The sequence below is a fragment of the Asparagus officinalis genome, chromosome 5, assembly GCF_001876935.1.
Source record: "Asparagus officinalis chromosome 5, Aspof.V1, whole genome shotgun sequence".
Lineage (NCBI taxonomy): Eukaryota > Viridiplantae > Streptophyta > Magnoliopsida > Asparagales > Asparagaceae > Asparagus > Asparagus officinalis.
The window spans coordinates 131,395,181-131,418,320 of NC_033798.1; the positions used below are offsets into that span (position 1 = coordinate 131,395,181).

Sequence of the window (23,140 nt, forward strand, 5' to 3'; positions counted from 1 at the left end):
ATGCTAGAAAATTCAAATATCATATACGTTGGTAAAAGCTAATCAATATTAAGACGATTCTTCCTTTTCCGCAACAAAAATTGGCAAGGGAAAAGTTTAAGTCATCATCGAAATTGAGATCATAATGCCTGATGCTAAGAACATTAGAATGCTCATTACCATATTTATCATGTACATAAATATATGCAATTGCATGTATATGAGGTGAGAATTATGTATAATATACAAAATGATCGGTATATTTAAACATAATATGATATTGTTCAGCATATACATTCAGGAAAATAGATAAAATTAGATAGTGTTATTTCATCGTTTTGTACTTAGAAGCCTCTAATCTTGAAAATCAATTTAACTATTCTTCAAAGATTTCTTTAGCAAAGTAATCAGTTTGTTTGAGGATCTCTAGCTAAATTTTCTTTTTATTAAAGACCAGCGACCCATATGTTTCTCTGTAGGACATCAATCATCAATGAGAAGCATGTTTTTTAGAATCTGAAACAAGTCCATGTAACTAAAGTAATATTTCCCTGATGTGTTGAGATGTTAATGTGTCCTAGAAATAAAAATATCCTTTTCGTGATGTTAAGATCATTCCCCCTATCCCTCACTAAACTCTATGACATTTAAAGTGGATATTTACATGCTCGGTTGAAGGTTTAATATAGTGTTATCCCTACCAGCATCCCTTTTTCAAGTATTGGCATAGGGACATGTTGCTGTTTTCGAGGATTTATCAGATTTTCTTAGTACCCAAGGTTGTTAAAATTTCAAAAAATAATTTAAATTCCTTCAAATAAAGCAAGTAGGAACATTCCGCATTTTGGGGAATTGCTAAGTGGCGAATTTTAGAACTGTACATTACACCAATATAAAGATGTATTAGAAATCTCATACTGACCTCTGGAGCATATATATAGACAATAGTGAAGCTTCCTGAAATGCACATCCGAGCACCGAACAGAAGTGCTGTTGTCAATACTTCTTTCTGATGAAATAGAAGCGGGACCAAGAAAATGCAACTAATGAAAAGCATAGTTGCCATTGACATCTTTCGACCAACTCTATCTACAATCGCAGCTGATAAAATAAGCCCAGGAATCTCTGAAAAAAAAGAGAAGTATGAATGCAATCCTTTGAAGAGCACTGCTTGAAACTTGCATATATAAAACGAAAACATGTGTGTTCTCTCAGACTTTACCGGCTAAACTAGTGATAAATACATCTTTATATAGGACCCCTGAATGGTCTGAATACAACTTCGATGTGCAATCAGTGTTCCGATTACTCAATGCAGAAGTTAGCAAGACCACCCCATAATACGAAAATGCATTACCAAAGAAAACCATCCACAGAAGAAGGGTTGATTTGATAAATTTTGGGGAAAGAAGCCTAAACAATATACCGATGGCTCCAACCTGGGTTTCCTTGTCAGTGGTGATATTTTGGTTGGAAACTGTAACTAAGTGTGTTCCTTCAGATGGATCGGGAACTGTAATTAAGCGTATTCCTTCAGATGGATCAGGACTTTCTTCCAGCTCAACATTACAATCGGAAATAAGTACGCCAGATGGGAGAGCCACACTGTTAACTTTGGCCATCTGCTCTAAAATGTGCATCGCATCAGATTTAAAGCCTTTCATACAGAGATACCTAGGTGACTCAGGAGTAACACCATAAAATAATAGCATAAGAAATGATGGCAATGAAGACAATCCTAGTAGCCACCTCCAACCCAAAGTTGGCATAACAGCCTGCAAAAATCAGGCAGAAGAATGAATCTTCAATACAAAGGTCTATAAACTGAAAATTATCTTGAGTCTAATCATCATCATCATAACTAACTCATGGATATTTAATAACTTATCTTAGGTAACTCTTTCATGAATCTTCTTGTGTTATTTCTGGTATTAGTTCAACTTTAAAAGAATTATGTTTGGGGATTTTCTTGGAGAAGCCTATTTATAAACTCTTCACTATCTTTATTTGAGTAATTCTGTAATATACTACAAAGTAAAGTAATTTTCTCCCTAATTCCAGTAGGGTAGGGTCCACAAATTACCCATGAGGTAGGGGCTGTTTGGTTAGCTAAAAAAATAAGGAAATCAATTATAAGAAACATATTTCCTATAATAGGTTCTTTTCTTGTGTTTGGTTCACTCCTTAAAACTAAGAAAAGAGATAAGATGAGATGAGTTGTCACCATTTTATTGGATGATGTGACTCATTTTTAAGAAAACTCATTTCATGACTTTTTTAAGGAAATGGATGGAAATCAACTTTTAATGGTTTCCTTATCCTATTTCCTTTTCTTTGATTTTAGGAAATCAACCAAACAGGCCCTAAGGGTAAAGCCTATTTAGGGTAGGGGCAAAGGGAAGGGTGACCTATTTAGGGTAGGGCAAGGGGAAGGGCAAGCTCTTTACCCTAGCCTTACCCTACCATTGCCACAATTGATGTCCCGAGATCTCAATTACAGACAACAAGGAAAAGGTATAATGAAAGCAATAATTAACCTACCCCTGGATGTAAATCTAATGTGTTGTTCAAGAAACTTGAGGGATTAAATAAACCTACTAGTCTTACTTGAAATTAAATTCAATTGACGAATATCTGAAAACCGTGATGTTATTGTTTCAGGCATTTTATATATTGACATTTACAACTAAAATACAAATTTTACTTTACCAAAACATAATTTAAAAAAATCCGTAAAAGATTGCAGCCATTCATGTTAACATCTAACTTTGTTTGTGAATTATGCTACCATGAATGACATGATAGCTATGTAACATGGGTTATTGCATAATAAAGCCATACTTGCATCAGACACGATACACCTGTGTCGAATGCTGAAACTACCTTGAATGCTCCTTGAGCGTGTTTCTAACACTTCTCACACATAATTAATTGGGTTAATTTGGGTCATATACAAGTTGACCCAAACTAGCCCTTTATTAATTCGGTTAAATTGGGTCCGTATGAGCCATTTAACCCATTTAATCACACGTAACCCTCCGCAACCCATTGCATTCGTTTCCCTCCATCAACTTCACCAACCTCCTCAACCCACAGAAAGAAAGGTACACAACCAGTAGTCTGTGCAGCTCCTTCCCCCTTCCGCTTGTCACCCCACTCCCATTGTGTCCCCTCTCCATTCTCACACCTCACATTTCCCTTAACCCCTCAAACAAATCAAATCTTATATCAACCACCTCAACAAAGAATTTCAAAATTTTACATACATGACTGAATGTGATTGCCCAGCACCCAACTGAGAGCATAAAGATCACTCATCCAAGACAAGGGCCCCGCAAACTTTTGTTTTGTAAGAACCCGATAATCACAAACTTTGAAGTTTCCAAAGAGAGAACAAATTACTAAACGAACCAAGACCATGAAATTCATAAGTACAGTGGCCTAGCCACTTAGATACCAAATCATGATATAATATTAAGATCAGTGTTTCCTGTGAAGATTCATTAACAAAGTTCTCATGTATTCTATCTAGATCTCGCAGTTCCAACTCATTATTAGTGAAGACCGATTCCCAGTAAAATTTATGTAGAGACAAGTATACAAATCGCCCGTCATTCAGGTCAGATAGGGGTAACCTGTTAAATAAACAGGTTGATTCTTGACATGTTTATTAAACGGAACCAGTTAGTGTCAAGCTCATATGGGCCGGGTCAAAATTGACCAAATCAAAACCCAACCAGCCTATTTGCCACCCCTACTGTGCTATCCTATCCCCACAAAGAGAACTCAATGAAAAAACATTTAAAAGAATGCAACACTTTTGATTTTTTTTTTTTTAAGATTATTGAGGAAATAGATTATTCAAAAATCTGACAGCTTTGCATAGATGATAGTACAAGGTAGTGTTTAATAATTCAGACAGGTCTTGAAAAATTCTTATTTACAACTACACTCTTGAAGCAGATCTTATTTAGTGCAGCTAAATTGATCCTAACCAGTCAAATCCTCTCTACTCCCACAAGCTAAATTGAGTGTTTTCGCGATGTTGTGCTCAAGGTGGGCTTTATAGAAAGTCATCAAGATGCTTCTCTATTTGTTCGCACTATATCGCGTGGAAGAGTTTTATTACTCATCTATGTAGATGATATGATCATTACAGGTGATGATGTGGCTGGTATACAGTACGCAAAATCTCAATTGCAACAACAGTTCCACATGAAGGATCTTCAATCTCTTTGGTATTTTCTTGGTCTAGAAATTTCTCAAGACCCACGGGGTATACTACTGTCTCAACAAAAGTATCTCTCGGATATTTTAGATTGAGTTGAGCTAACTGACGATGCAACTGTCGATACTTCACTATAACAGAATGTCAGACTTTGCTCTACTGATGGTGAGCCTCTATCTGATCCTACCTGATATCGACATCTTGTTGGCCAGTTGGTCTATCTGTGCGTCTCTCGATCAGATATCTCTCATGATGTTGACATTATCAGTCAATTTGTTAGTACCCCGCGTTCTGTATACTATGTTGCCTTATTACGGATTCTTCGGTATCTCCGGGGTACTAGCACTCGCTCTCTTATGTTTTCTGCTACATCTAAGTTAGAGCTTTGTGCATATTCTGATACTGATTGGACTGGTGATCCCACTACTAGAAAGTCTACCACAGTTTATTATATATTTCTTGGTGATTTTCTTATTTTCTGGCGGAGTAAGAAACAAGATGTTATTGTTCTTTCCACTACCGATGCAGAGTATCGTGCAATATCCACAACAGCTAAAGAGATTATTCATCTTCATCGCTTTCTCAGTGATTTCGGTATTTCTGTTACGACTCCTACTCCTCTCTACTGTGATAATAAGACTGACATCTAGATTGCTAATAATCCAATATTTCATGAAAGGACTAAACATATTAAGATCGAAGCTCATTTTGTCCGTCAACAAGTTATCAAGGACAAGACAATTCTACCTCCTTATGTCTCATTCGCTGACGAGCTTGCAGATTTCTTCACAAAGTTCTTACCTATTCATCGGTTCCAGTTTCTTGTATGCAAACTCACTTTGTTTGATCCAACATGAATTTGAGGGGGGCTGTTGATAATAGTGTATTATATTGGGTTTTATTCCCACATTGGTTGTGAGAACACACCTCACCCTCCTCTACTTGTATAAATATATGTGCACACTCAATATTCAACTCAAGGAAAATTTACCTAAGACTCTCTCTCTCTTACTTTAACAACTACATTTAATCTGTTGCTAGCCTCTAGGGTCAATTTATTATGTCCTTATTATGTCCTCAACTGAGAGCAGCAATGTCAAAGAAGCACGACACAGGTGGAGTAGGCTGGCAATATTATCAGCTACAAGTAGTACAGATGTAAGTTTTCTACTAACACTACAGATACGACTAAAGGAAACAACATAGATTATATAAGAGAAACCAGAGTGGAAACGTATCAGCTATACCCATGCAAGCAAAGCCTCCAAGATTGTGCCAACAGTCCAAAAACCTGAAAAGACTACCATCCATGTACCTCTATTTGGTGCAGGAATGAACTCCAGAAACCATGAAGCAACAACAGGTCCCCCTCCAAGTCCAATGCCGACCACAAAACGAAGAATAATTAAAGAAATGTAGTTGGGAGAGAATGCACTAAGCAAACCGGCCACACTGGTAGCAATAGCTGTAAAGAGGAATCCCTTCCTGAAGAAGTCAAAGGGGCCAGGGCACACAAATGTCAGGAGAAAGATATTCTATGAAATACACAAACTACTATAAAAAAACTTTTTAATAAGATGAATTAACATGCGACAAAGCCTACTCAAATGTTGGCACGTTTACAAATTTTGGAATAACAAGTAGTAGAATGTATTTGAATGATCTCTATCAAACACCTTTTTCCATACAAGTTTTATCTCATTAAAGAGTTGTATTGACTGCTTTGACTGAGTACAGCACTACAGCACCACAGAAGAATCAATTTTGACAAAACAAACTAAAAGGTGCTCGGAATGCAAAGACAAGAATGCTAATAAGCAGACAAAACTGAATCAATTTTGACAAAACAAACTAAAAGGTGCTTGGAATGCAAAGACAGAGAATTTAATAAGCAGACAAAACCTATAGTTGGTGAGCGCTACTTGAAGAAGTTGGAAAATGACTTACTTCCTACCATAAGCGTCTGAGACTATGCCGCAAGATGAGGCTCCAATTAGCATGCCAGCAAAAACGACGCTTGAGATCATGCTCTCATCATGAGAAGAAAGCTTCCACTCAATTTGAACAGCTGGCCCAACAAATGAGAGAAGCATTACTTCCATTGCCTCTGAAATCCAACCCATACCAGCATAAGCAAGAACAAGGGCTTGAAAGTAACCGAAGCCCATGGACAAGAGTGCTTCATCAACAGTATATGAAGAGGGTCCATCTACCATCTGATGAAAAAACAGGTAATCAAAATGATGACAAGAGCGCCCGTGATCTACCATCTTGCAGAGTTAATTGTAGTTTCAAGAAGAAATCGTCTCGCACCTCCTCTTCTTCTAGACTGTCTTTCTGTTTAGAATAATTTGAATATATTGTTGTTCTAGCTTCATGACAAGTCCTTTTTGCACATAGTTTCCAAGCCAAATATTTTTGGCACTAACAGAGGGTTGAAAACAAGCGGCTTGCTCCAAAGAGCTGGCTCTCTTTTTTTTCTTTTTTCTTTTCTTTTTTTTTTTTTTTTTTTTTTTTTCTTCTTCTAGACTGTCTTTCTGTTTAGAATAATTTGAATATATTGTTGTTCTAGCTTCATGACAAGTCCTTTTTGCACATAGTTTCCAAGCCAAATATTTTTGGCACTAACAGAGGGTTGAAAACAAGCGGCTTGCTCCAAAGAGCTGGCTCTCTTTTTTTTCTTTTTTCTTTTCTTTTTTTTTTTTTTTTTTTTTTTTGATTTTTTTTTTTTTTTTTTTTTTTTTTTTTTTTTTTTTTTTTTTTTTTGAGTGGAAAAGTCTTACATGATTGATGATGATGATGGTAGTGACATAACTGGGGTGATGTTAGCATCACATTCCCATAGTCTTTGGATAGCTTTTCGCAAAAGTTCCTTCCAGTTCTTAATCAGGAATTTCGTAGGATTGATAGGGTTGCATATTATCAAAGTGCGAAGGAATTCAGAAAACCAAGTTACCCAAATTCAAAGGCGACTCTTATAATTTACATGAGAAAAAAATCAATCGAAACCATTCGAGAGAGAGAGAGAGAGGATATGTAGGGACAAAAAGATGATCACCTGTTCGTCTTCACATTCGGCCTGAATATTTTGTTGTACAGCATGCGCCCTCAGATTCATCCCCACTTCTATTATCTTTTCCGCGTTCAAAAGAAAACCAAATCCTCCTCCTTTCTCATCATCTATTTCTTTCTATGGCCGTTTTATTTCTCCCCCTATTCGTCCTTTGCACCAATCAATCAATAATTGAAGGAGCTAAAAGCAAATTGGATTGAGGAAAGAGGAGGAGGTTCTTGCTAGATGAATGGGTCGAAACGGAAATGAATGCTTTAGGGTTTGGGAAATCTAATGAATAACAGCCGAGAACCAGAAAGCGAGAGGCATCCAGATATGAAATCATCAACGGGTCGCGTTGACGAGATCGATACGAAGGCGGTTTTTCTTTTTTTATTTTTATATATATATATTTTTTTTTAATTTGGGATTTGAGAGAGGGAACAACTAATGGCATCTTTGGATGGAGGGTAGAGAGGTGGAGAAATGTAATTTTAATATTGTTTAGGAGTTGTATTTACAACGGTAAAAAAAGGGGAATAGAGGGGTGAATTTGTGCCAAAATGGTACATCTCAAATTGGGGGTAATGAATTTCTCTTTCCTTCTATTTACGAGGGTAAAATAGGGCTTGTTTGTTTCGTGAAAAATTACAGAAAGTGGGGGAGAGAAAATGAATTTTGATATTTTTCTCTATTTTTTGATGTTTGGTTCGTCAAAATTCGGAAAGAAAGTGAGGGAGAAAATGAGTTGTCACCATATTATTGGATGAGATGAGTAATTTTTGATGTTTTCCTCCATTTTCTTTATTTTTTGTTCTTTCTTGTGTTTGGTTCATTCTTAAAACTAAGAAAATAAATGAGAGAAAATGAGTTGTCATTATATTATTGGATGATGTGACCCATACTTAGAAAAATCAATTTCCTTGTTTTTTTGGAGGAAAGGGATATAAGGAAATTTTAATGAGATGTGATGAGTTGTCACTATATTATTGGATGATGTGAGTAATTTTTAAAGATGGTAGAAAATGAAGGAAAGTTGGATGAGGTGAGTTAGATGAGTTGATTGATGTGACTCATTTCTTGTGTTTAGTTTATTTTTAAAAGTAAGAAATGAGATGTGATGAGATGAGTTGTCACAATATTATTGGGGGAAAGTTGAGAAAGTGAAGGAAAGTGGGTTAAAGAAAGTGGGGAAAGTGAAAAAGTGAAGGAAAATGGGTTTTGGATTCTAGGAAAAATGAAACAAACAGACCCTAAGTGAACTCCCAAACATGTCATAATTGAAACTATAAATGTAATTTACCATGTGTGGTTAACGACTAATAGTAGGCAATTAAGATGGCACAGCCATTGGCAAGGCCTAATGTGAAGTAATTAATAAGATGTGAGGGACCTAATAGCAATTGTAATTTGAGGGGCTAATTTAAAATTTGAAAGAGTTTAAAGGGCTGTTTGGTTGTATGTTTTTACCATGTAAAAGGATGAAAAGTGTAAAAAAATGGGTCCCAATGTCAGCTTTCATCACTTTCAGTTGTTTGTTTGTAGTTGTGAAAATAGTATAAAGTGATTTCATATGCTGATGTGGCTTGTAAAGTGACTTCATAAAAAAAGACATGATTTTAGGAGAAAGCTGACATTGAAATCAGGAAAAAATAATAAAAAATAATAAAAAATAATTCCAACCAATATGATCATTTAAGTATGGACCACTTTTTACACTTTCCAAACAAACAATTAAAGTTACATTTACAAATCAAACAAGCAATTTATGATTCCAATGGAATCAAAAACAAACAAAGAAAAGTATAAAAGTAAAATTAATGAGGTGGACAACAACTTTCCAAGTTGTGTCATAAATACACAATTTTACCAACAACAACCAAACAGCCCCTAAGTGCCCAATATTGGTGGCTGTCTCGACTGCTAAATAACCACGTGGCGTGACGTCCGGTATCGAACGTGAGAGCCATACCAGAACAATGGACACAAAAGGGCATAGCACCACCTTAAAACGAGACAATCCTAGCGGTTCGTTTCCCACAAACGGTTAAACAATTTATCAGTTCTGGAAGAATCAATTTCAGAAGGAACCCAACTAGTTAGAAACAAACGACTATATCGTTAGGAAATAGACAGCATACAAAATCCACTTGAAGGCCTTTAACTCCAGATGCTACTCAAACAGAGGAAAGATCAGAAGATGGAGGGAAACATGTCCAAAGATAACTTTGCTGGTACATGCATTTTCATCTGATAATTATTAGGTGGTCATTCTGTAGCTGTCCAAGAAAACTGGAACCCACTGACACCAAAAAAGCTTCACTTGTTACGAAGGCAGGCTTCCGGAGATATCCTTTCCCTGTTTGCTTGCACATCAATACGGTATGATTTGCTCTCAGCTTCTCAGATGATCTTATTTCTAGCATCCTCCAACTTCTTCAGAATCTCCCCCGGAGTTCTATCCAATTCATCAGCAATCTTCCTCTGCAAATCAGGAGGTAATGTAGGGAATTGCTCACACAGATCACCATCAATCACATCCTGCAGGCAAATACAACACATCATTGTGAGAAACAGTAGTTCCACCCATATAAAGATCATGTTAGTGCTGGTTTATTGGATAAAAGAGGTTCAGGGAGGGTTATACACGGAACCCGTCAGAGTTCATGGGTTGAATTAAAATAGTTAAGGGAGTTACCTGCAAACCCTCCGAAGTTAACAGGGTTTCTGAATTAACCCTACCATGTCCACATTCCCCTATGATTGGTAATTCAACTCATAAGTTTTGCCTGGGTAAGTCTCATTCACAAGTTCACCTCAGTTTTCCTCCGAAATTACAGATATTTGTTAACCCAACTCACAAGTTTTGCTTGGAAGTTGGGGGGTAAGCCTCATTCACAAGTTCACCTCAATTTCCCTCTGAAAGTACAGAAATTGTCATGGCGCCCGGCAGTAACTTTTCACAGAATCAAGCGTCTTAAGAGTCCATGATTTAACACTGATCAATAAGTCAACAGATGCATTTAACTTTCACTACTTGTTCTTTAGTTTAAGCACCTCGTGTGCAATTGATTGCACCAGGCACGAGCCCAAACACTGATGGGATCCACATAAGTTCATGCACTTCTATTATGATGGAGGAGAGCATGATCAGAGCAGGTTCATAACTTTGTACCTCCAACATGGCATTTAATATTCAACGCATCCCAATCCCTATGCTTATTCATGTTTCTATCTAGCTAATAAAAAACTAACGGATAATATCTTTTCCATTATGCTTCCATGAATATATTTATGTAAGACATTTCACCTTTCTGATAACAGAATAGGCAACATATTATTGTGTAATGAGAAAACCAAGTGCATGAAACAAACTATTATCAGAAAAGTTGGTTGCAAAAGCAAGCACCAGACGGTTCATCAATTTTTCATAAAAAACTATTATAGACTTCAATTTAAAGATCATAACATCAAAATATAAAGAGAGAAAGAAGGTCCAATTTATTGTTTAACACAGTTTATACTTAGTTACATGGCACTAGATTAAAAAGGACCGAGATTAGGACAAGAACCACCTTAGTCTTAGGCTTATAATTTCTGATTATCTTCAGTCTATATTATGATGCTAGTGAGTATTAAGATGGAGATGTGTGAAACAATGAAGGTTCAACAAAGATGGCCACCCTCTAGCACCAGAGAACTAACCAATTTTTTTCTAAAGTTGACCCTAGAGTTAGATCTTTGAAGGCCAAAAGCACAATCTCTTTTTTTGATGTCCCCCACTATTAGAAAGAAAAATAAAGAAGAGAAAGTCAGACTACTTTTACTGGACATGTACTGAAAAGTAAGAGAGATCAGAAGAAGCAGACTCATCTTGAAAAATTAAACAGCAGGCAACCAAAGCCGTAATGCTATTGAAAAAAAAAATGTATGTGTTCATCAAGCAGCATGAGTAATGGATGAGTGGTACAAGTGCCAATAAAACATACCCTAACTGGGAAATATGCGGATCTGTAAGCCATGTGATCCCTGCCACATAATGGTGGATGTTCCTGCCTCACGTGCATCTCCAAATGAGAGAAGAAATCAACATCTTCTCTAGAGGTGAATGCAAGTAATGCCCCTAAGCTGCACATAACAGTGCCATAAATGATGCACTCACCACCCCCAGGTATCAATAAGGCCTTCTGCAAGGCCGTGACAACATCGCCAACATGGAACTGAACAATCTCCTCCACCTTGTTGGGAGCGCCATTCAACTTCCCTTGTTCCCACTTTATCTTCCCACCAGTTGGGTCTTCTTCAATCTCATCCGAGACACCCTGTGGCCGTCGTACAAAATAAAAATTCCCAAACTTGTCTGCCCCAGCCATTGTGTCAAAATCTATATGATATGATGCTGTTAGCCACCTGGGAACATAATCGTGTGCGAATATGTAAAGTTGGTTTTCATCCCATCTGTACTTGCAGTAGTGAAATGACTGCAATCACACCCAGAAGTGCAAAATCAATTAGCAAACAACCTCAAACATGTAGAATACGAACTAACTGATTCATGAGAATAATTCCCTTCTTGCACTCTTCATGTGTGCATAGAGAAAGATGGGAATGAAGGGAGATACATAATCAAGATGATCTCCAAATAGTGGCCTAAAACGAGCTCAAACTTTATCAATCTTTATATAAAATAATGTTCAAATTTTAATCTAGGGTTTAACTGCACAGACATTCTTGTAGTATAGCGTCGTGACACTTATTACCCCTTAAGCTTGATATTGGCAATACAACCTCTGTTTTTCTTTTTAAAAACTCTTATGAGAGGCCTAATTTTGTTTTTCAGGCAAATAGACCCCTGAGAGTAAAAGAGTCAAAAAAAATCCGCTTGGGTGGTGCGCATCTGCCCGATATCCAAAACTTTTACCCGTGTAAGCGGCACAATGAAATACTGATGGGGTCTACATGCAATTAACCCTTTACTCTAAATATGAACAGACCAACACAATAAATGTTCCACGGATCAAATATGCTCCTAGTCCTGTACGGTTCAATTTTTATACTGAACGTCATCACGTTTTTTTTAAACCATTTATTTACCATTGTTTTTTATACATAAATAAGAAATCGTCATAAGAGGACTTTAATCAGATGACTGATAATGTTTAGGTTTAGATCTTCAGGAACCAAACGAAAGCAAGCTTCCTGATTGTTACGAAAAAATGTGTCATCATAAACTAGAAACAACCACATCTAATTCCAGGACAACATATAGCTTGACTACCAGGTTATTGACAAAGCACCCAACATGGATAATAAGGAATAAAATTTGCTGGTCCTTCCCATTTCTGCATTTGATAGGACTGGAAAAGGTAAAGAATTCTAAAAATATACTTTTACCCTTAGGGCATGCCCACTTTTTTTTTTGTGAGAAATAGGCGCCGCTGAGAGTAAAAGAGCCAAAAACTTTCCACTCAAGGGGTGTATCTATCAATATCAAACTTAAAGGGTAATAAATGGCACTATGCGATTGTTTGTGGAAAAATTTGCAGTAAAAGAAACGAAGGAAAATTGATTTGTATTCCTTTAATCTCAGTTACAATTGGATTTCCTGATTACAAAAGAGAAGAGAATGATCTGGATTCTCTCCTTTGTTTAATTCTGGGTTCTTCTTGGTAGCGATGAGATGCCTCCCTCGAGTGCTCGCGTCGAGTTTGCTTCTCGTTGACGATCCGACTATCTATACTCACTGGAACAACGGTCTAGTCTGGTTGATAACTCTTGACGAGTTTCGTGATTCAGAACGAGTAACAAACTCTGATAAAAAGAGTTGTTTGAACCGAAAATGATTCGGTTAATAAACCAAGTATCTAACGTCTGGATTCCTCAATGGATGTTGATTCCCCAGACTGTATAAAGAGTTAATTCTCCAACTCTCTCTCTAAGATCCTCTCCAGAAAATCTGATCTCCAATGATGTCTCGTCCCTCGATCTGATTATCAAAAATCCCCTCCCCCCTAACTCTGTTGAGTTTGTTGATATTTATAGGGGGATTAGGGGTGTAACTGCCCCCATAATCCGCGCCTAAATGGGGGTTTAGTTACCCCATTAATCGGGTGTAACAACCCACGTAAACCACTCCCTATATCGTGGGTAGAGAACAGCTTCGAAGTTGTTACGATCACGTTTGAATGAGTCAGAACCTTGACTTGCGTTCTGGCGGTGATTGGAAAGAGCTGCTGTGACGAGCTGCGTCGTGCAGCGATAGAGCTGTGTTGGCAGCGATTGGTGAGCTGCGTTTGGCAGCGGTTGGTAAGCTGCGTTGGGCAGCGATGGAGCTGCGTTTGGCAGCGGTTGATAAGCTGCATTTGGCAGCGGTTGATAAGCTGCGTTGGGCAACGATGGAGCTGCGTTTGGCAGCGGTTGATGAGCTGCGTTGACAGCGATGGAGCTGCGTTCGGTGGCGGTTAGAGCTGCGTTCGAGCTTCTCTGTCTTTATATATGGATGACACCAATGACCAGTAAAGAAGGTCTTATTCAGGCCATTTGTGACAATTGAGGCATCTCAACAACGCTCTATCAACTGCAGGTCACGATCTCCACTAAGATTTCTTTGCATGGTTTAACCATGTGCTCCTCAGTGTGTCGAATATCATTACACTGCTCATCAGCATCTCTAATAGTTGCTAATATAATATTAGTCATGTTGTTATCGCAGCCATCGAGATCAATCATCTCACATAAGCAGCTGTATTTTTGTTTGCAGCGGTTGAAGCTGCATAGGTAATCAAATTGGTGTTGTGTCTTGAAGATGGTACGTAGGGAGAACTTCCACGTCTTGGTTTGAAGAAATCGTCGATTTGTAATCTCTTTCTGTCAGAGTGTTGCTAAAGATAGCCTTCTGGAAGTCGTCAGATTGTAACTTCCATCATCGGTGTTTGATGGGGAATCAGCTATCTTTTATTATTTTTAGACAGCCTACAGAACCCCCTCCAAAGTTTTCGAGAGTTCGCGGTTGAATGGGACGAATTTTCGAAACACTTTGGAACCCAAAAATTTTGTTGATCAAATGTATCTTATCGCAGATGGAGTGGAGCATCTTGTTGACTTCTTCATTCTCTTTTGGTTCATCCGTAATGACTTGGGCTTTAGCTAGTTTGACTAGTTTCATCATCTTCAGGGGAGTTGGACATTTCTGGGCTTAAGACAGATCTATTGCCATAGACGGAGAGAGCCACGAGCCTAGAAGGATGGCCTCGGAGGGATTTACTTCATCTTCTTTCTCGATCAGCTTATCTGGGGTTATTGCTTGGAATATTAACCCCTTTAAAAGGGTTAATTATGTGATAGGCTGAGGTTGGTCACCAGAACGCATGTCTAAATTATGCGTTCTGCTGTTTAAACGTGAGGGTGCGTTCGAAAATCAAAACCCCCTTTTTTGAAAACGCGAGAATCACGTTTCGGGTGAGGTTTGCCTAAAATCCCGCTTCGATTTGACAGGTATAGCTGTGTATAAAATGGGTCACTGAGGTCAAATCAAAAAGTCATTCGACTTTTCCCCTTTCTATTCGATTTCTTAACAGGGCTCCTGTTCATCTTCTCCCGCACTTCAACGGAGGAAAAGATCCGTTCCTAAACATTTCGTTCGCCCATCTTCGTCTTCCTCGCCACGGTTGCCATGGGCCTGAAGAAGAAAATAGCTTCCAAATCGAAGATCGCCGAAGCTCAGGGTGCTTCTTCAGCTAGAACCTCTGGGGACGATCAAATCCCCGCGCCTTCGTCGCTGGTTTCTTCAACTAATGGTAAGGTTGAACCATTGAAAGTTGGTTCGACAGATCTCACATCCCCAACCTCTGATTAACGATCTGTATTTAAGCTCAAGAGATAATTCTGAACTGGTACTCAATTTTAAGTAAACGCATGGCTGGCTCCATCGTTCAGAAAATTTCAACGCAGGTTCAGACCCTGCGTGTCAATTTTAAGTAAACGCATGGCTGGCTCCATCGTTCAGAAAATTTCAACGCAGGTTCAGACCCTGCGTTTAAGATCTTGGATGTAGGTTGAGACCCTGATCGTTCAGAAAATTTCAACGCAGGTTCAGACCCTGCGTTTAAGATCTTGGATGTAGGTTGAGACCCTGCGTTCGAGACTCCGAATGCAGGTCTGAACCTTACGTTCAAAATTTTAAATGTGGGTTGAGACCCTTCGTTCGAGAATCCGAACGCAGGTCTAAACCTTGCGTTCAACAATTTAGCTGTGGGTTGAGACTCTGCATTTAATGATCTGGACGCAGGTCTGAACCCTGCATTCTTGAGTTAGACTTCTTTTGACTAATTTTTCTTGTCCGAGGGGAATTACAAGTGGCTGAAGGTAGTCAACAACCGTCGTCTTTTCCTTCCCAATTTGGAGCGGATGTGGCCGATCTCTTATTATCAGTGCGCTTCCATTCCGCGGTCGATGAATTGGGAACTCGTTCAGGACCAAGGAGGTGTTGCCACGGGGCACATCACTCATCGGGGCACACATCCGGCTGGTTTCAATAATTTTCTGGCTTTGAAGCCAGGTTTATTCCAAAAAGAGCATCATGTCGGAGAGCCTGCTAAATTGGCGGAGGTGTTCATTAGAACGTTTATTTCTGTCAAATGAGAGTTCCCTGCTCGGGATTTCAGGGCCCCTACTTGGGTTCACTCCAGTGATGCGGACTGGTGGGCCCGGATGATAAATTTCGTCTTGGATGACTTAGAAGAACCTTTGAGGATTTCGGGGCTAAATGTTCCAATAATGGCCACTCGATATGGGATTTTTCCAAATTACAGCGGACTCTTCGCTACGTTGGAATTCTACAACCCTCACACCGGCACTTTTTTCACCCCAGTTGGTGAATTGGGCTTCGCTCTTCACGAAATGTTTGAAATTTCTGGACTGTCTTTTGGAGAATTGCCTTATGAGGAGTTTGTTCCCGGAAGCAGGGAATTAGAGATCCTGAAAAATGGTGCTCCCGAAGTCTACGACACTTACTGGGAATTGATGTGCCATTTCCAAATATGTGCGTAAATTACTGGGAAAAGAGCAAGCGGCGTGAAACAAGGACAGTGGGCGGAGTATCTTTTCCGAAACCTGTGGGACAAGGAGGCTGAGGTGACTCGTTTAACTGCCATTACCCTCGAGGAGATCACGGAACGCATCAATGATGCAACTTCTCACTACACTTGTGAGGTAGAAGAGGATGTTTTCCCAGCGTTCACCACATTTGAGAGCTTCCATTATCAGGCAGAAGTCCCAATCTCCGACATGGCTTTGTTCGCCGGTTTTCTGACCCTTTGGTTGAAGCGTTGTGTGGTACCCACAAGACCGGTGGATGCTATTACAGTAGAGGTTTTATACCCCACTGTTCTTTTGGCTTACGGACGACCCTTGAATCTTCTTTCAGCCATGGTGTGCTGCTTACAAAGTGGCTTGCGGGAATTATCTTTCGAGTTTATTGCTGTCAAGAAATTGGACTCCGACGGGAAGACTATCGTTCAGACCCCAACCCCTCGGGTGCCAATGCCGTACATTTACTTGGTGTCTTGGTTTGTGTTACACTGCTCTTCGATAATGTCAACTCCTGAATCAAGTGGCACCTCAGCTCCTCTCGTTCAGCAATTAGAAACATCTGAATGGGCTGGTTGGTATCAAGTTAAATTCCGTGAAATATTGAGACGGGATTATAATTACGAGATTGCTTGCAAGTTTCCTGCTTTCGAGGGCGGCGCGTATGGAGAACCCCATCAAGACACTCCGGGACCGAATTCTTTCACCAAGCTTAGCAGGGGTGCCTTTTGGTGGCTCATAAACATTCGTCCGGGCTATCTTATTTTTCGACAAGAGAGGAAATGCTTTATTAAACCATATCAGCCTTATCGTTTTTCTCGACAATTTGGCTATGATCAGCTCTATGTTGGGAACCCAAACCCTACTCTTGCGTACACAGGTAATGTGTATGAAGGAGCAAGAACTTGGTACTACTCAGTAGCTGGTTGTACCGGAGCAAAATTCTGGCTGCCACATAAGATGCCCAATGCTCGTACCTTTTTGAGCTTCTGTACCTGGTACCAGGCCGCTTCTCAACTTTCAGCCTACAATATGAATACTTCTTGTTTAAAGGCCATCCGCAAATGGTATGCTTCGAAAAGAGATGCTAAAAGGTTCCGTGCCCGAGGTGCCAAAGAATATTTGTCATATGAAAAGTCGATTACAGAGGGCGAACAGCAACAGTCGCCAGAGCGAGCTCAGGAAGAGACCAGGATGCCGGATACTCACCAGGTGGAACCTTCAAGAGTTCTGACTCTGAGTCAGAGTGCCAGTGGAAAAAGAGCGCTAGGGCCGGTTGACGAAGCCAAGTATGACAAAAGAGCTCGTCGGAAGTTAACGCTCGAACCCCCTGCTTCCAAGCTTATGTCGGATGCTCAGAAAGCATGACGTGTCGAAGAAGAAGAACAAGAATCGACTGCTATGGAACTCTCACCTCGGGCTGGTCTCCCCACAGTCGGTCCTGCTTTAGGAGGCCATGATTCTTCTGCTCATTCATTACATGAAGAAGAGTGTGGAGATGAATCTTTTGCAGGGGGCGCAGAGTTTGTTCCCGAAGACACGCTTCATGATACAGCCTCCACTGCCTCTCATGTTGCAGAAGACATATCCCATGTCCCAGAACCTCTAGAGGCTGCCCAGCAAGGCTCAGCCACGGACAAGTCTCCTTCCACTTCTGTGTTATTACCAATTATAGGCGACTCACAGCCTAGCCCCACTACTGGAATCATAGCAAAGCCTACTGTTGCCGAAGATGCACCAGCATTCCCTCCGATGGGCGGAGAGGAACCTATGGCTCATAGCGATGGTGCGGATGCCACAGACGATGATGGTAACCGAAGTGGAAATGAAGGGAATAATGACAGCCTGGGTGAGGACAGCGATGATCCCGATGATTGGAATATTCCTCCACCATCCTTCTCCGACAAAGCGTCACCCTACATTCCCCTACCTCTTACTGGTAAGTGTCGTTTGTTTCGACTCGACTAATCTTTACTCTGTATTTAAACGATTTTCTCATGCAGATCCTATGATACATAAGGCGAGTACTGTCACCCCTCCTTCGACACAACAACTTATGCTACCACCCATTGTTTTAAATATCGGTCGATAATCGATATTATCGGCCGAGTTATCGGATTTGGGAGCTCTCCGCTAGGATAAATTGGATTTTTAATCGGTTATCGTTTTTCTAGGTTTATCGGTGATTTATCGGCGTTATCGGCACTTATCGGCCGATAAGTAAGACTTTTTTATCGGGATTATCGGCCCATTTTGACTAACATTATATATTTTTTAAGGCTATGATGCAAGTTTCGCTTTCTACAATTGGTTAATGATTCTAAACATGATGATTTACATTTTGGTATGTTTATATTTTATTAAGCATGATTAGATTACATTTTTTAATTGTTATATTATATATACACATCATCCAGTATATCACTCCGATAAATACTACTTATCCCCGATATATCCCCGATTTCCGCTATCCGATAAGGATTTTGGCCGTTCGATAAATCCCCGATAACCGATATTTAAAACCTTGCTACCACCTGCTCAGGTGTCAGAGCCACCTCGCTTGGAGACCTCAATGGCGGCTCTCCCACCGACGACTTTATTGACAATTTCTTTAGCTTCTACAGAAGTTGTAGATGTGCCAAGGTCATCTCAAATGGGGGAACTGATGGCTTTGCAATCGAGTCCATCTCAGCTGGATATCGGCACTCCTTCACAAGCCACTACACCGAAATCGCCTGCTGGTCTTTTACTTGGCTTAGCATCTTCAGAAGTTTCTGTACCGTCGCCTATTGCTGTTTCGAGCCCCGCAGACGTACCAGATTTTGTCAAGATTTCCCTTGACTACTTGAGAGGGCTTACCAAGAAAATAATTGAGGTTGTGCTAGCCGGACGAGATACTTTTGATACCTTCAAGCCCATGCTCACGAACAGTTTGAACAACCTCAAGCTCGTAGGTGACGTTGACGTTGTTCAGCGCTATTCTGAAGCCATCTCTCGTCTAGAGGGACAACTCAGATTCTTGGAGTCTTTGGGTCGCGCTGATATCCAAGCGCAGATTGCATCTACTTTTGAGGATATTCGAGCCGCAGAACTCAATAAGTATGAAGCTGCTCAACGTCATATAGCTGAGGAAGAGGTTGAGGTTGAACAACTGCAACAGCTACATGCTCAAAAACAAGTTGAGCTGACACTTTCGAATACTTCTCTGGAGAATTTGCGAGAGAAGATCGCTGCCGCTGAAGTGGAGTTGACTAGGATGAAGGCTCAATTCAAACGAGAAGAATCTATTGTCACTGAGCTCAACGTCAAAAGTGCTACTTCTCTGGTGAATTACCGCGCAAAAGCTAATGCCCTGGAGGAGGCCAAGAAGGAGGTGGCAGCTATGCTGTCTAGCGAGGACAAGCTTCGGAAACGGGCCGAGATGCTGGTTCGGACCGACCATGAAGAAAAACTTTCTGACATTAAGTCTCAGCTAGCTTCATTTAATCTGATGAATTGATAAGCATGTTTTTGTATCGTTCTTTTGGTAGGAACAACACTTGTCTTAGGTCACCTTGTTTTCCTTTTGAATAAAGGTAGTGCTGCCTTTTGGCTTTTCATTGTTTCTTCTTTTTTTTCATATCATGTTTTGACATGGAACAATGAAATACCAGTTTAATATTGCGACAACAACTATTTATTCTTCTTGTATTATGTTTTTGCCTTAAATACTGAAAGAATCCTATAAGTGCCAAGAATGTAATATTAACGTGGCACACTTTGTAGTCTCGTCGCTCTATTGTTAAGAGTCGACAAGTGGAAGGTGTTACGATTGGTGCAACTTTGAGGACTTATCGCTCTATTGACGAGAGTCGATAAGTTAGAAGTGTTGCGATCGGAGCAACTTTGAGGACTTATCGCTCTATTGATGAGAGTCGATAAGGTAGAAGTGTTGTGTTTGGAGCAACTTTGAGGACTTATCGCTCTATTGACGAGAGTCGATAAGGTAGAAGTGTTGCGTTTGGAGCAACTTTGAGGACTTATCGCTCTATTGACGAGAGTCGATAAGTTAGAAGTGTTGCGTTTGGAGCAACTTTGAGGACTTATCGCTCTATTGACGAGAGTCGATAAGTTAGAAGTGTTGCGTTTGGAGCAACTTTGAGGACTTATCGCTCTATTGACGAGAGTCGATAAGTTAGGAGTGTTGCGTTTGGAGCAACTTTGAGGACTTATCGCTCTATTGACGAGAGTCGATAAGTTAGAAGTGTTGCGATCGGAGTGTTGCGTTTGGAGCAACTTTGGGCACTTATCGCTCTGTTGATGAGAGTCGATAAGGTAGGAGTGTTGCGATCGGAGCAACTTTGAGGACTTATCGCTCTATTGACGAGAGTCGATAAGGTAGGAGTGTTGCGATCGGAGCAACTTTGAGGACTTATCGCTCTATTGACGAGAGTCGATAAGTTAGAAGTGTTGCGTTTGGAGCAACTTTGAGGACTTATCGTTCTATTGATGAGAGTCGATAAGGTAGAAGTGTTGCGTTTGGAGCAACTTTGAGGACTTATCGCTCTATTGACGAGAGTCGATAAGTTAGAAGTGTTGCAATCGGAGCAACTTTGAGGACTTATCGCTCTATTGAGGAAGGTAGGGTTCAAATTCTGTGGAAAATGAAACCCATCTCAAGTAGCATATTTTCCAAACATCTGATTTTAGGAATAGAGGTACCCCCTGCGTTCATGCTCTTGAATTGAGCTGCGTATTTTTGAAAGAACGCATCTCTAAACCGTTGCGTTTGGTCTGCCTTTATGGACGCAGGGTTTTGACCCGCGTCTAATAGGAAGCTGAAACAGCTGTAATGATGACGAAGAGACCTCCTTTGGGCGGGAGTCTTGGGACTCTATACTACCCACAGTAATTATATATATAAATAGCCTTGATTGGTCTTGTCAAGGACCTTAATCGCTTAGGCTTCCTTCTTGAAATTAGAAACGAGTTTCTTCTCGTTAATTCCAAAAACTGTTCAGCTGTTCCGTTTCATCTTCCAGCGATGGCCCCCAAGAGATCTCGCTCGAGCGATGACGACCATCTGGTGCACCCTACCCCGCCGTCAGAGGAGGTTTTCGGGTCTTCTTCCAGGCCGACGTCGACGCCTCCCACGCCTAGTCTTCGAGGTAAGTCTCGCTGCCTTCTTCGTTTCAGGCATTCTTTGCCAATGGATTTTCTTGACATTCTATAGACGAGTTCTGGTTGATGATGACGAATAAAATTCGTCTCTTCGATCTTGAAAAGAACTTGTATGCTTCTTGACAAAAACTGTTCATCTCTTTGATTTTGGATGATAAAAGAAGTTCTTGTGTCCATTGTTGTAAAGAAGAATCGAACCCTCACTGTTGAACACACGGAAAAGTTCCTGTGTTTATTGATAAGGACTGTTTGGATTTTGAACGTAAAACGGAACTTTTTGTGTTTGATGATAAGACAAAGGGTCGATCCCTTAATCTTGGACGCAAGTCTAGATTCCTTGCGTTCAAATTGATTTTGACGCAGGTCTGAACTCCTGCGTTCGAATTCAGTTGCCCAAAAGATTTACTGAATTTGTGCTGGCTTTGTTGACAGGTGGGACTTCTGCTGCTGAGCCTATTATCGTTTCTGACGATGAAGGAGAAGGAGTGCTCCAAGAGGACGCCCCTCTGATTACACCCCTTGCTATGGTCCCTCCTGGTAAAGTATTCACCCCAGACTTCGAGAGTGTGCACTTCCTCACCGAGCTCCTGGAGAACATGGTGAAGCAAGCATACCTCATCTCTGAGCAAGGATGGGCCCCATTTTCAGATTTTCTGGATTCGTTCTTTGATGTGATGGACTTGCTTGAACGTATCAATCGCAGCTGGACTGATCACTGCGCCAAGAAGGTTTACTTGTTCAGACGTACTGTGGAAACCTTAGAGAAACTGCAGAGCGCTGACTTGAAGCCTGAGATAGAGGAGGCTCTTCAGGCTTTGCGATCAGAAGCTGGTGCTGCTGCTGTCACTGCTGAAGAATTGAGGGGGAGGGCTGAAGCAGAGGTCCGAGCCAAGCATGCTGCACATATAGCTCAGGCTAAAGCCCGCCTCGCATCCTTTTCCCTTCAGGAACCCCTTTTTTTATTAAATAACTTTTTAGTCTGTAATAACTTTTTGGTACTCTCGTGACAATTATTACTTTTACCTGTGATGAACTGTGGACATCTCTTGAAATGATATAGTCCTTTTTGTGGTATGAGAACTTCTGAAAAGTTATTCCCTTGTGTCTGAATGGTTTGAACGCAGGCCCATTGAGGACATCTGGCTTTGTCAAACAGGTTTGACCGCGACTTCAAGACTTGGATTATAGTCATAAGTCTGGTCTTTTAGAAAAACTTGATTTCTTCTAGTTTGTAGAGTACCTTCTGGAAGTTGAAATGATCATGTTGTGCGTTCGTTGGTGCGAACGCAGTGTCAGGTTCTGCAGCTGTAGGACTTGAAACGCAGCTGTAGACATGTTTTGAACGCAGCCGTAGGACTTGCGTTCAGGAGGGCTGAACGCAGTCAGGTCTTGCAGTCGTGGGACTTGAAACGTCGCTGTAGACTTGTTTTGAACGCAGCCATAGGACTTGCGTTCAAGAGGACTGAACGCAGTTAAAATTGGGATTTTTTTCACCAAACAGATTATGCTGATAGCTATCTGAAAGACTTTGAAAAATTCTTTTATTAAAATGATCTTTAAATCGTCAGAGGTGTAATGTTAACTTGACGGCATATAAGGTAGGAGAACAATTTGTTCGAACAATCATTTAGTAA

General features: G+C 40.3%; 2 protein-coding genes across 2 annotated transcripts in view; both read right to left on the reverse strand.

Annotated features, from left to right (window-relative positions):
* The window catches only part of LOC109841421 (organic cation/carnitine transporter 7), an 8,732-nt gene extending 1,047 nt beyond the window's left edge, over nucleotides 1–7,685 (reverse strand). Inside the window, exons 1-5 of the mRNA XM_020410386.1 lie at nucleotides 7,266–7,685; nucleotides 6,155–6,423; nucleotides 5,455–5,692; nucleotides 1,202–1,754; nucleotides 902–1,104 (exon numbers count right to left, since the gene is read on the reverse strand). Of these exons, the coding sequence (XP_020265975.1) occupies nucleotides 902–1,104; nucleotides 1,202–1,754; nucleotides 5,455–5,692; nucleotides 6,155–6,423; nucleotides 7,266–7,325 (1,323 nt within the window). The 5' untranslated portion in view covers nucleotides 7,326–7,685. The remainder of the gene's footprint in view (nucleotides 1–901; nucleotides 1,105–1,201; nucleotides 1,755–5,454; nucleotides 5,693–6,154; nucleotides 6,424–7,265) is intronic.
* LOC109841422 (splicing factor 3B subunit 3-like) overlaps nucleotides 9,091–23,140 on the reverse strand; it is a 29,251-nt gene continuing 15,201 nt past the window's right edge. Inside the window, 2 exon segments of the mRNA XM_020410387.1 lie at nucleotides 9,091–9,800; nucleotides 11,249–11,740. Of these exon segments, the coding sequence (XP_020265976.1) occupies nucleotides 9,663–9,800; nucleotides 11,249–11,740 (630 nt within the window). The 3' untranslated portion in view covers nucleotides 9,091–9,662.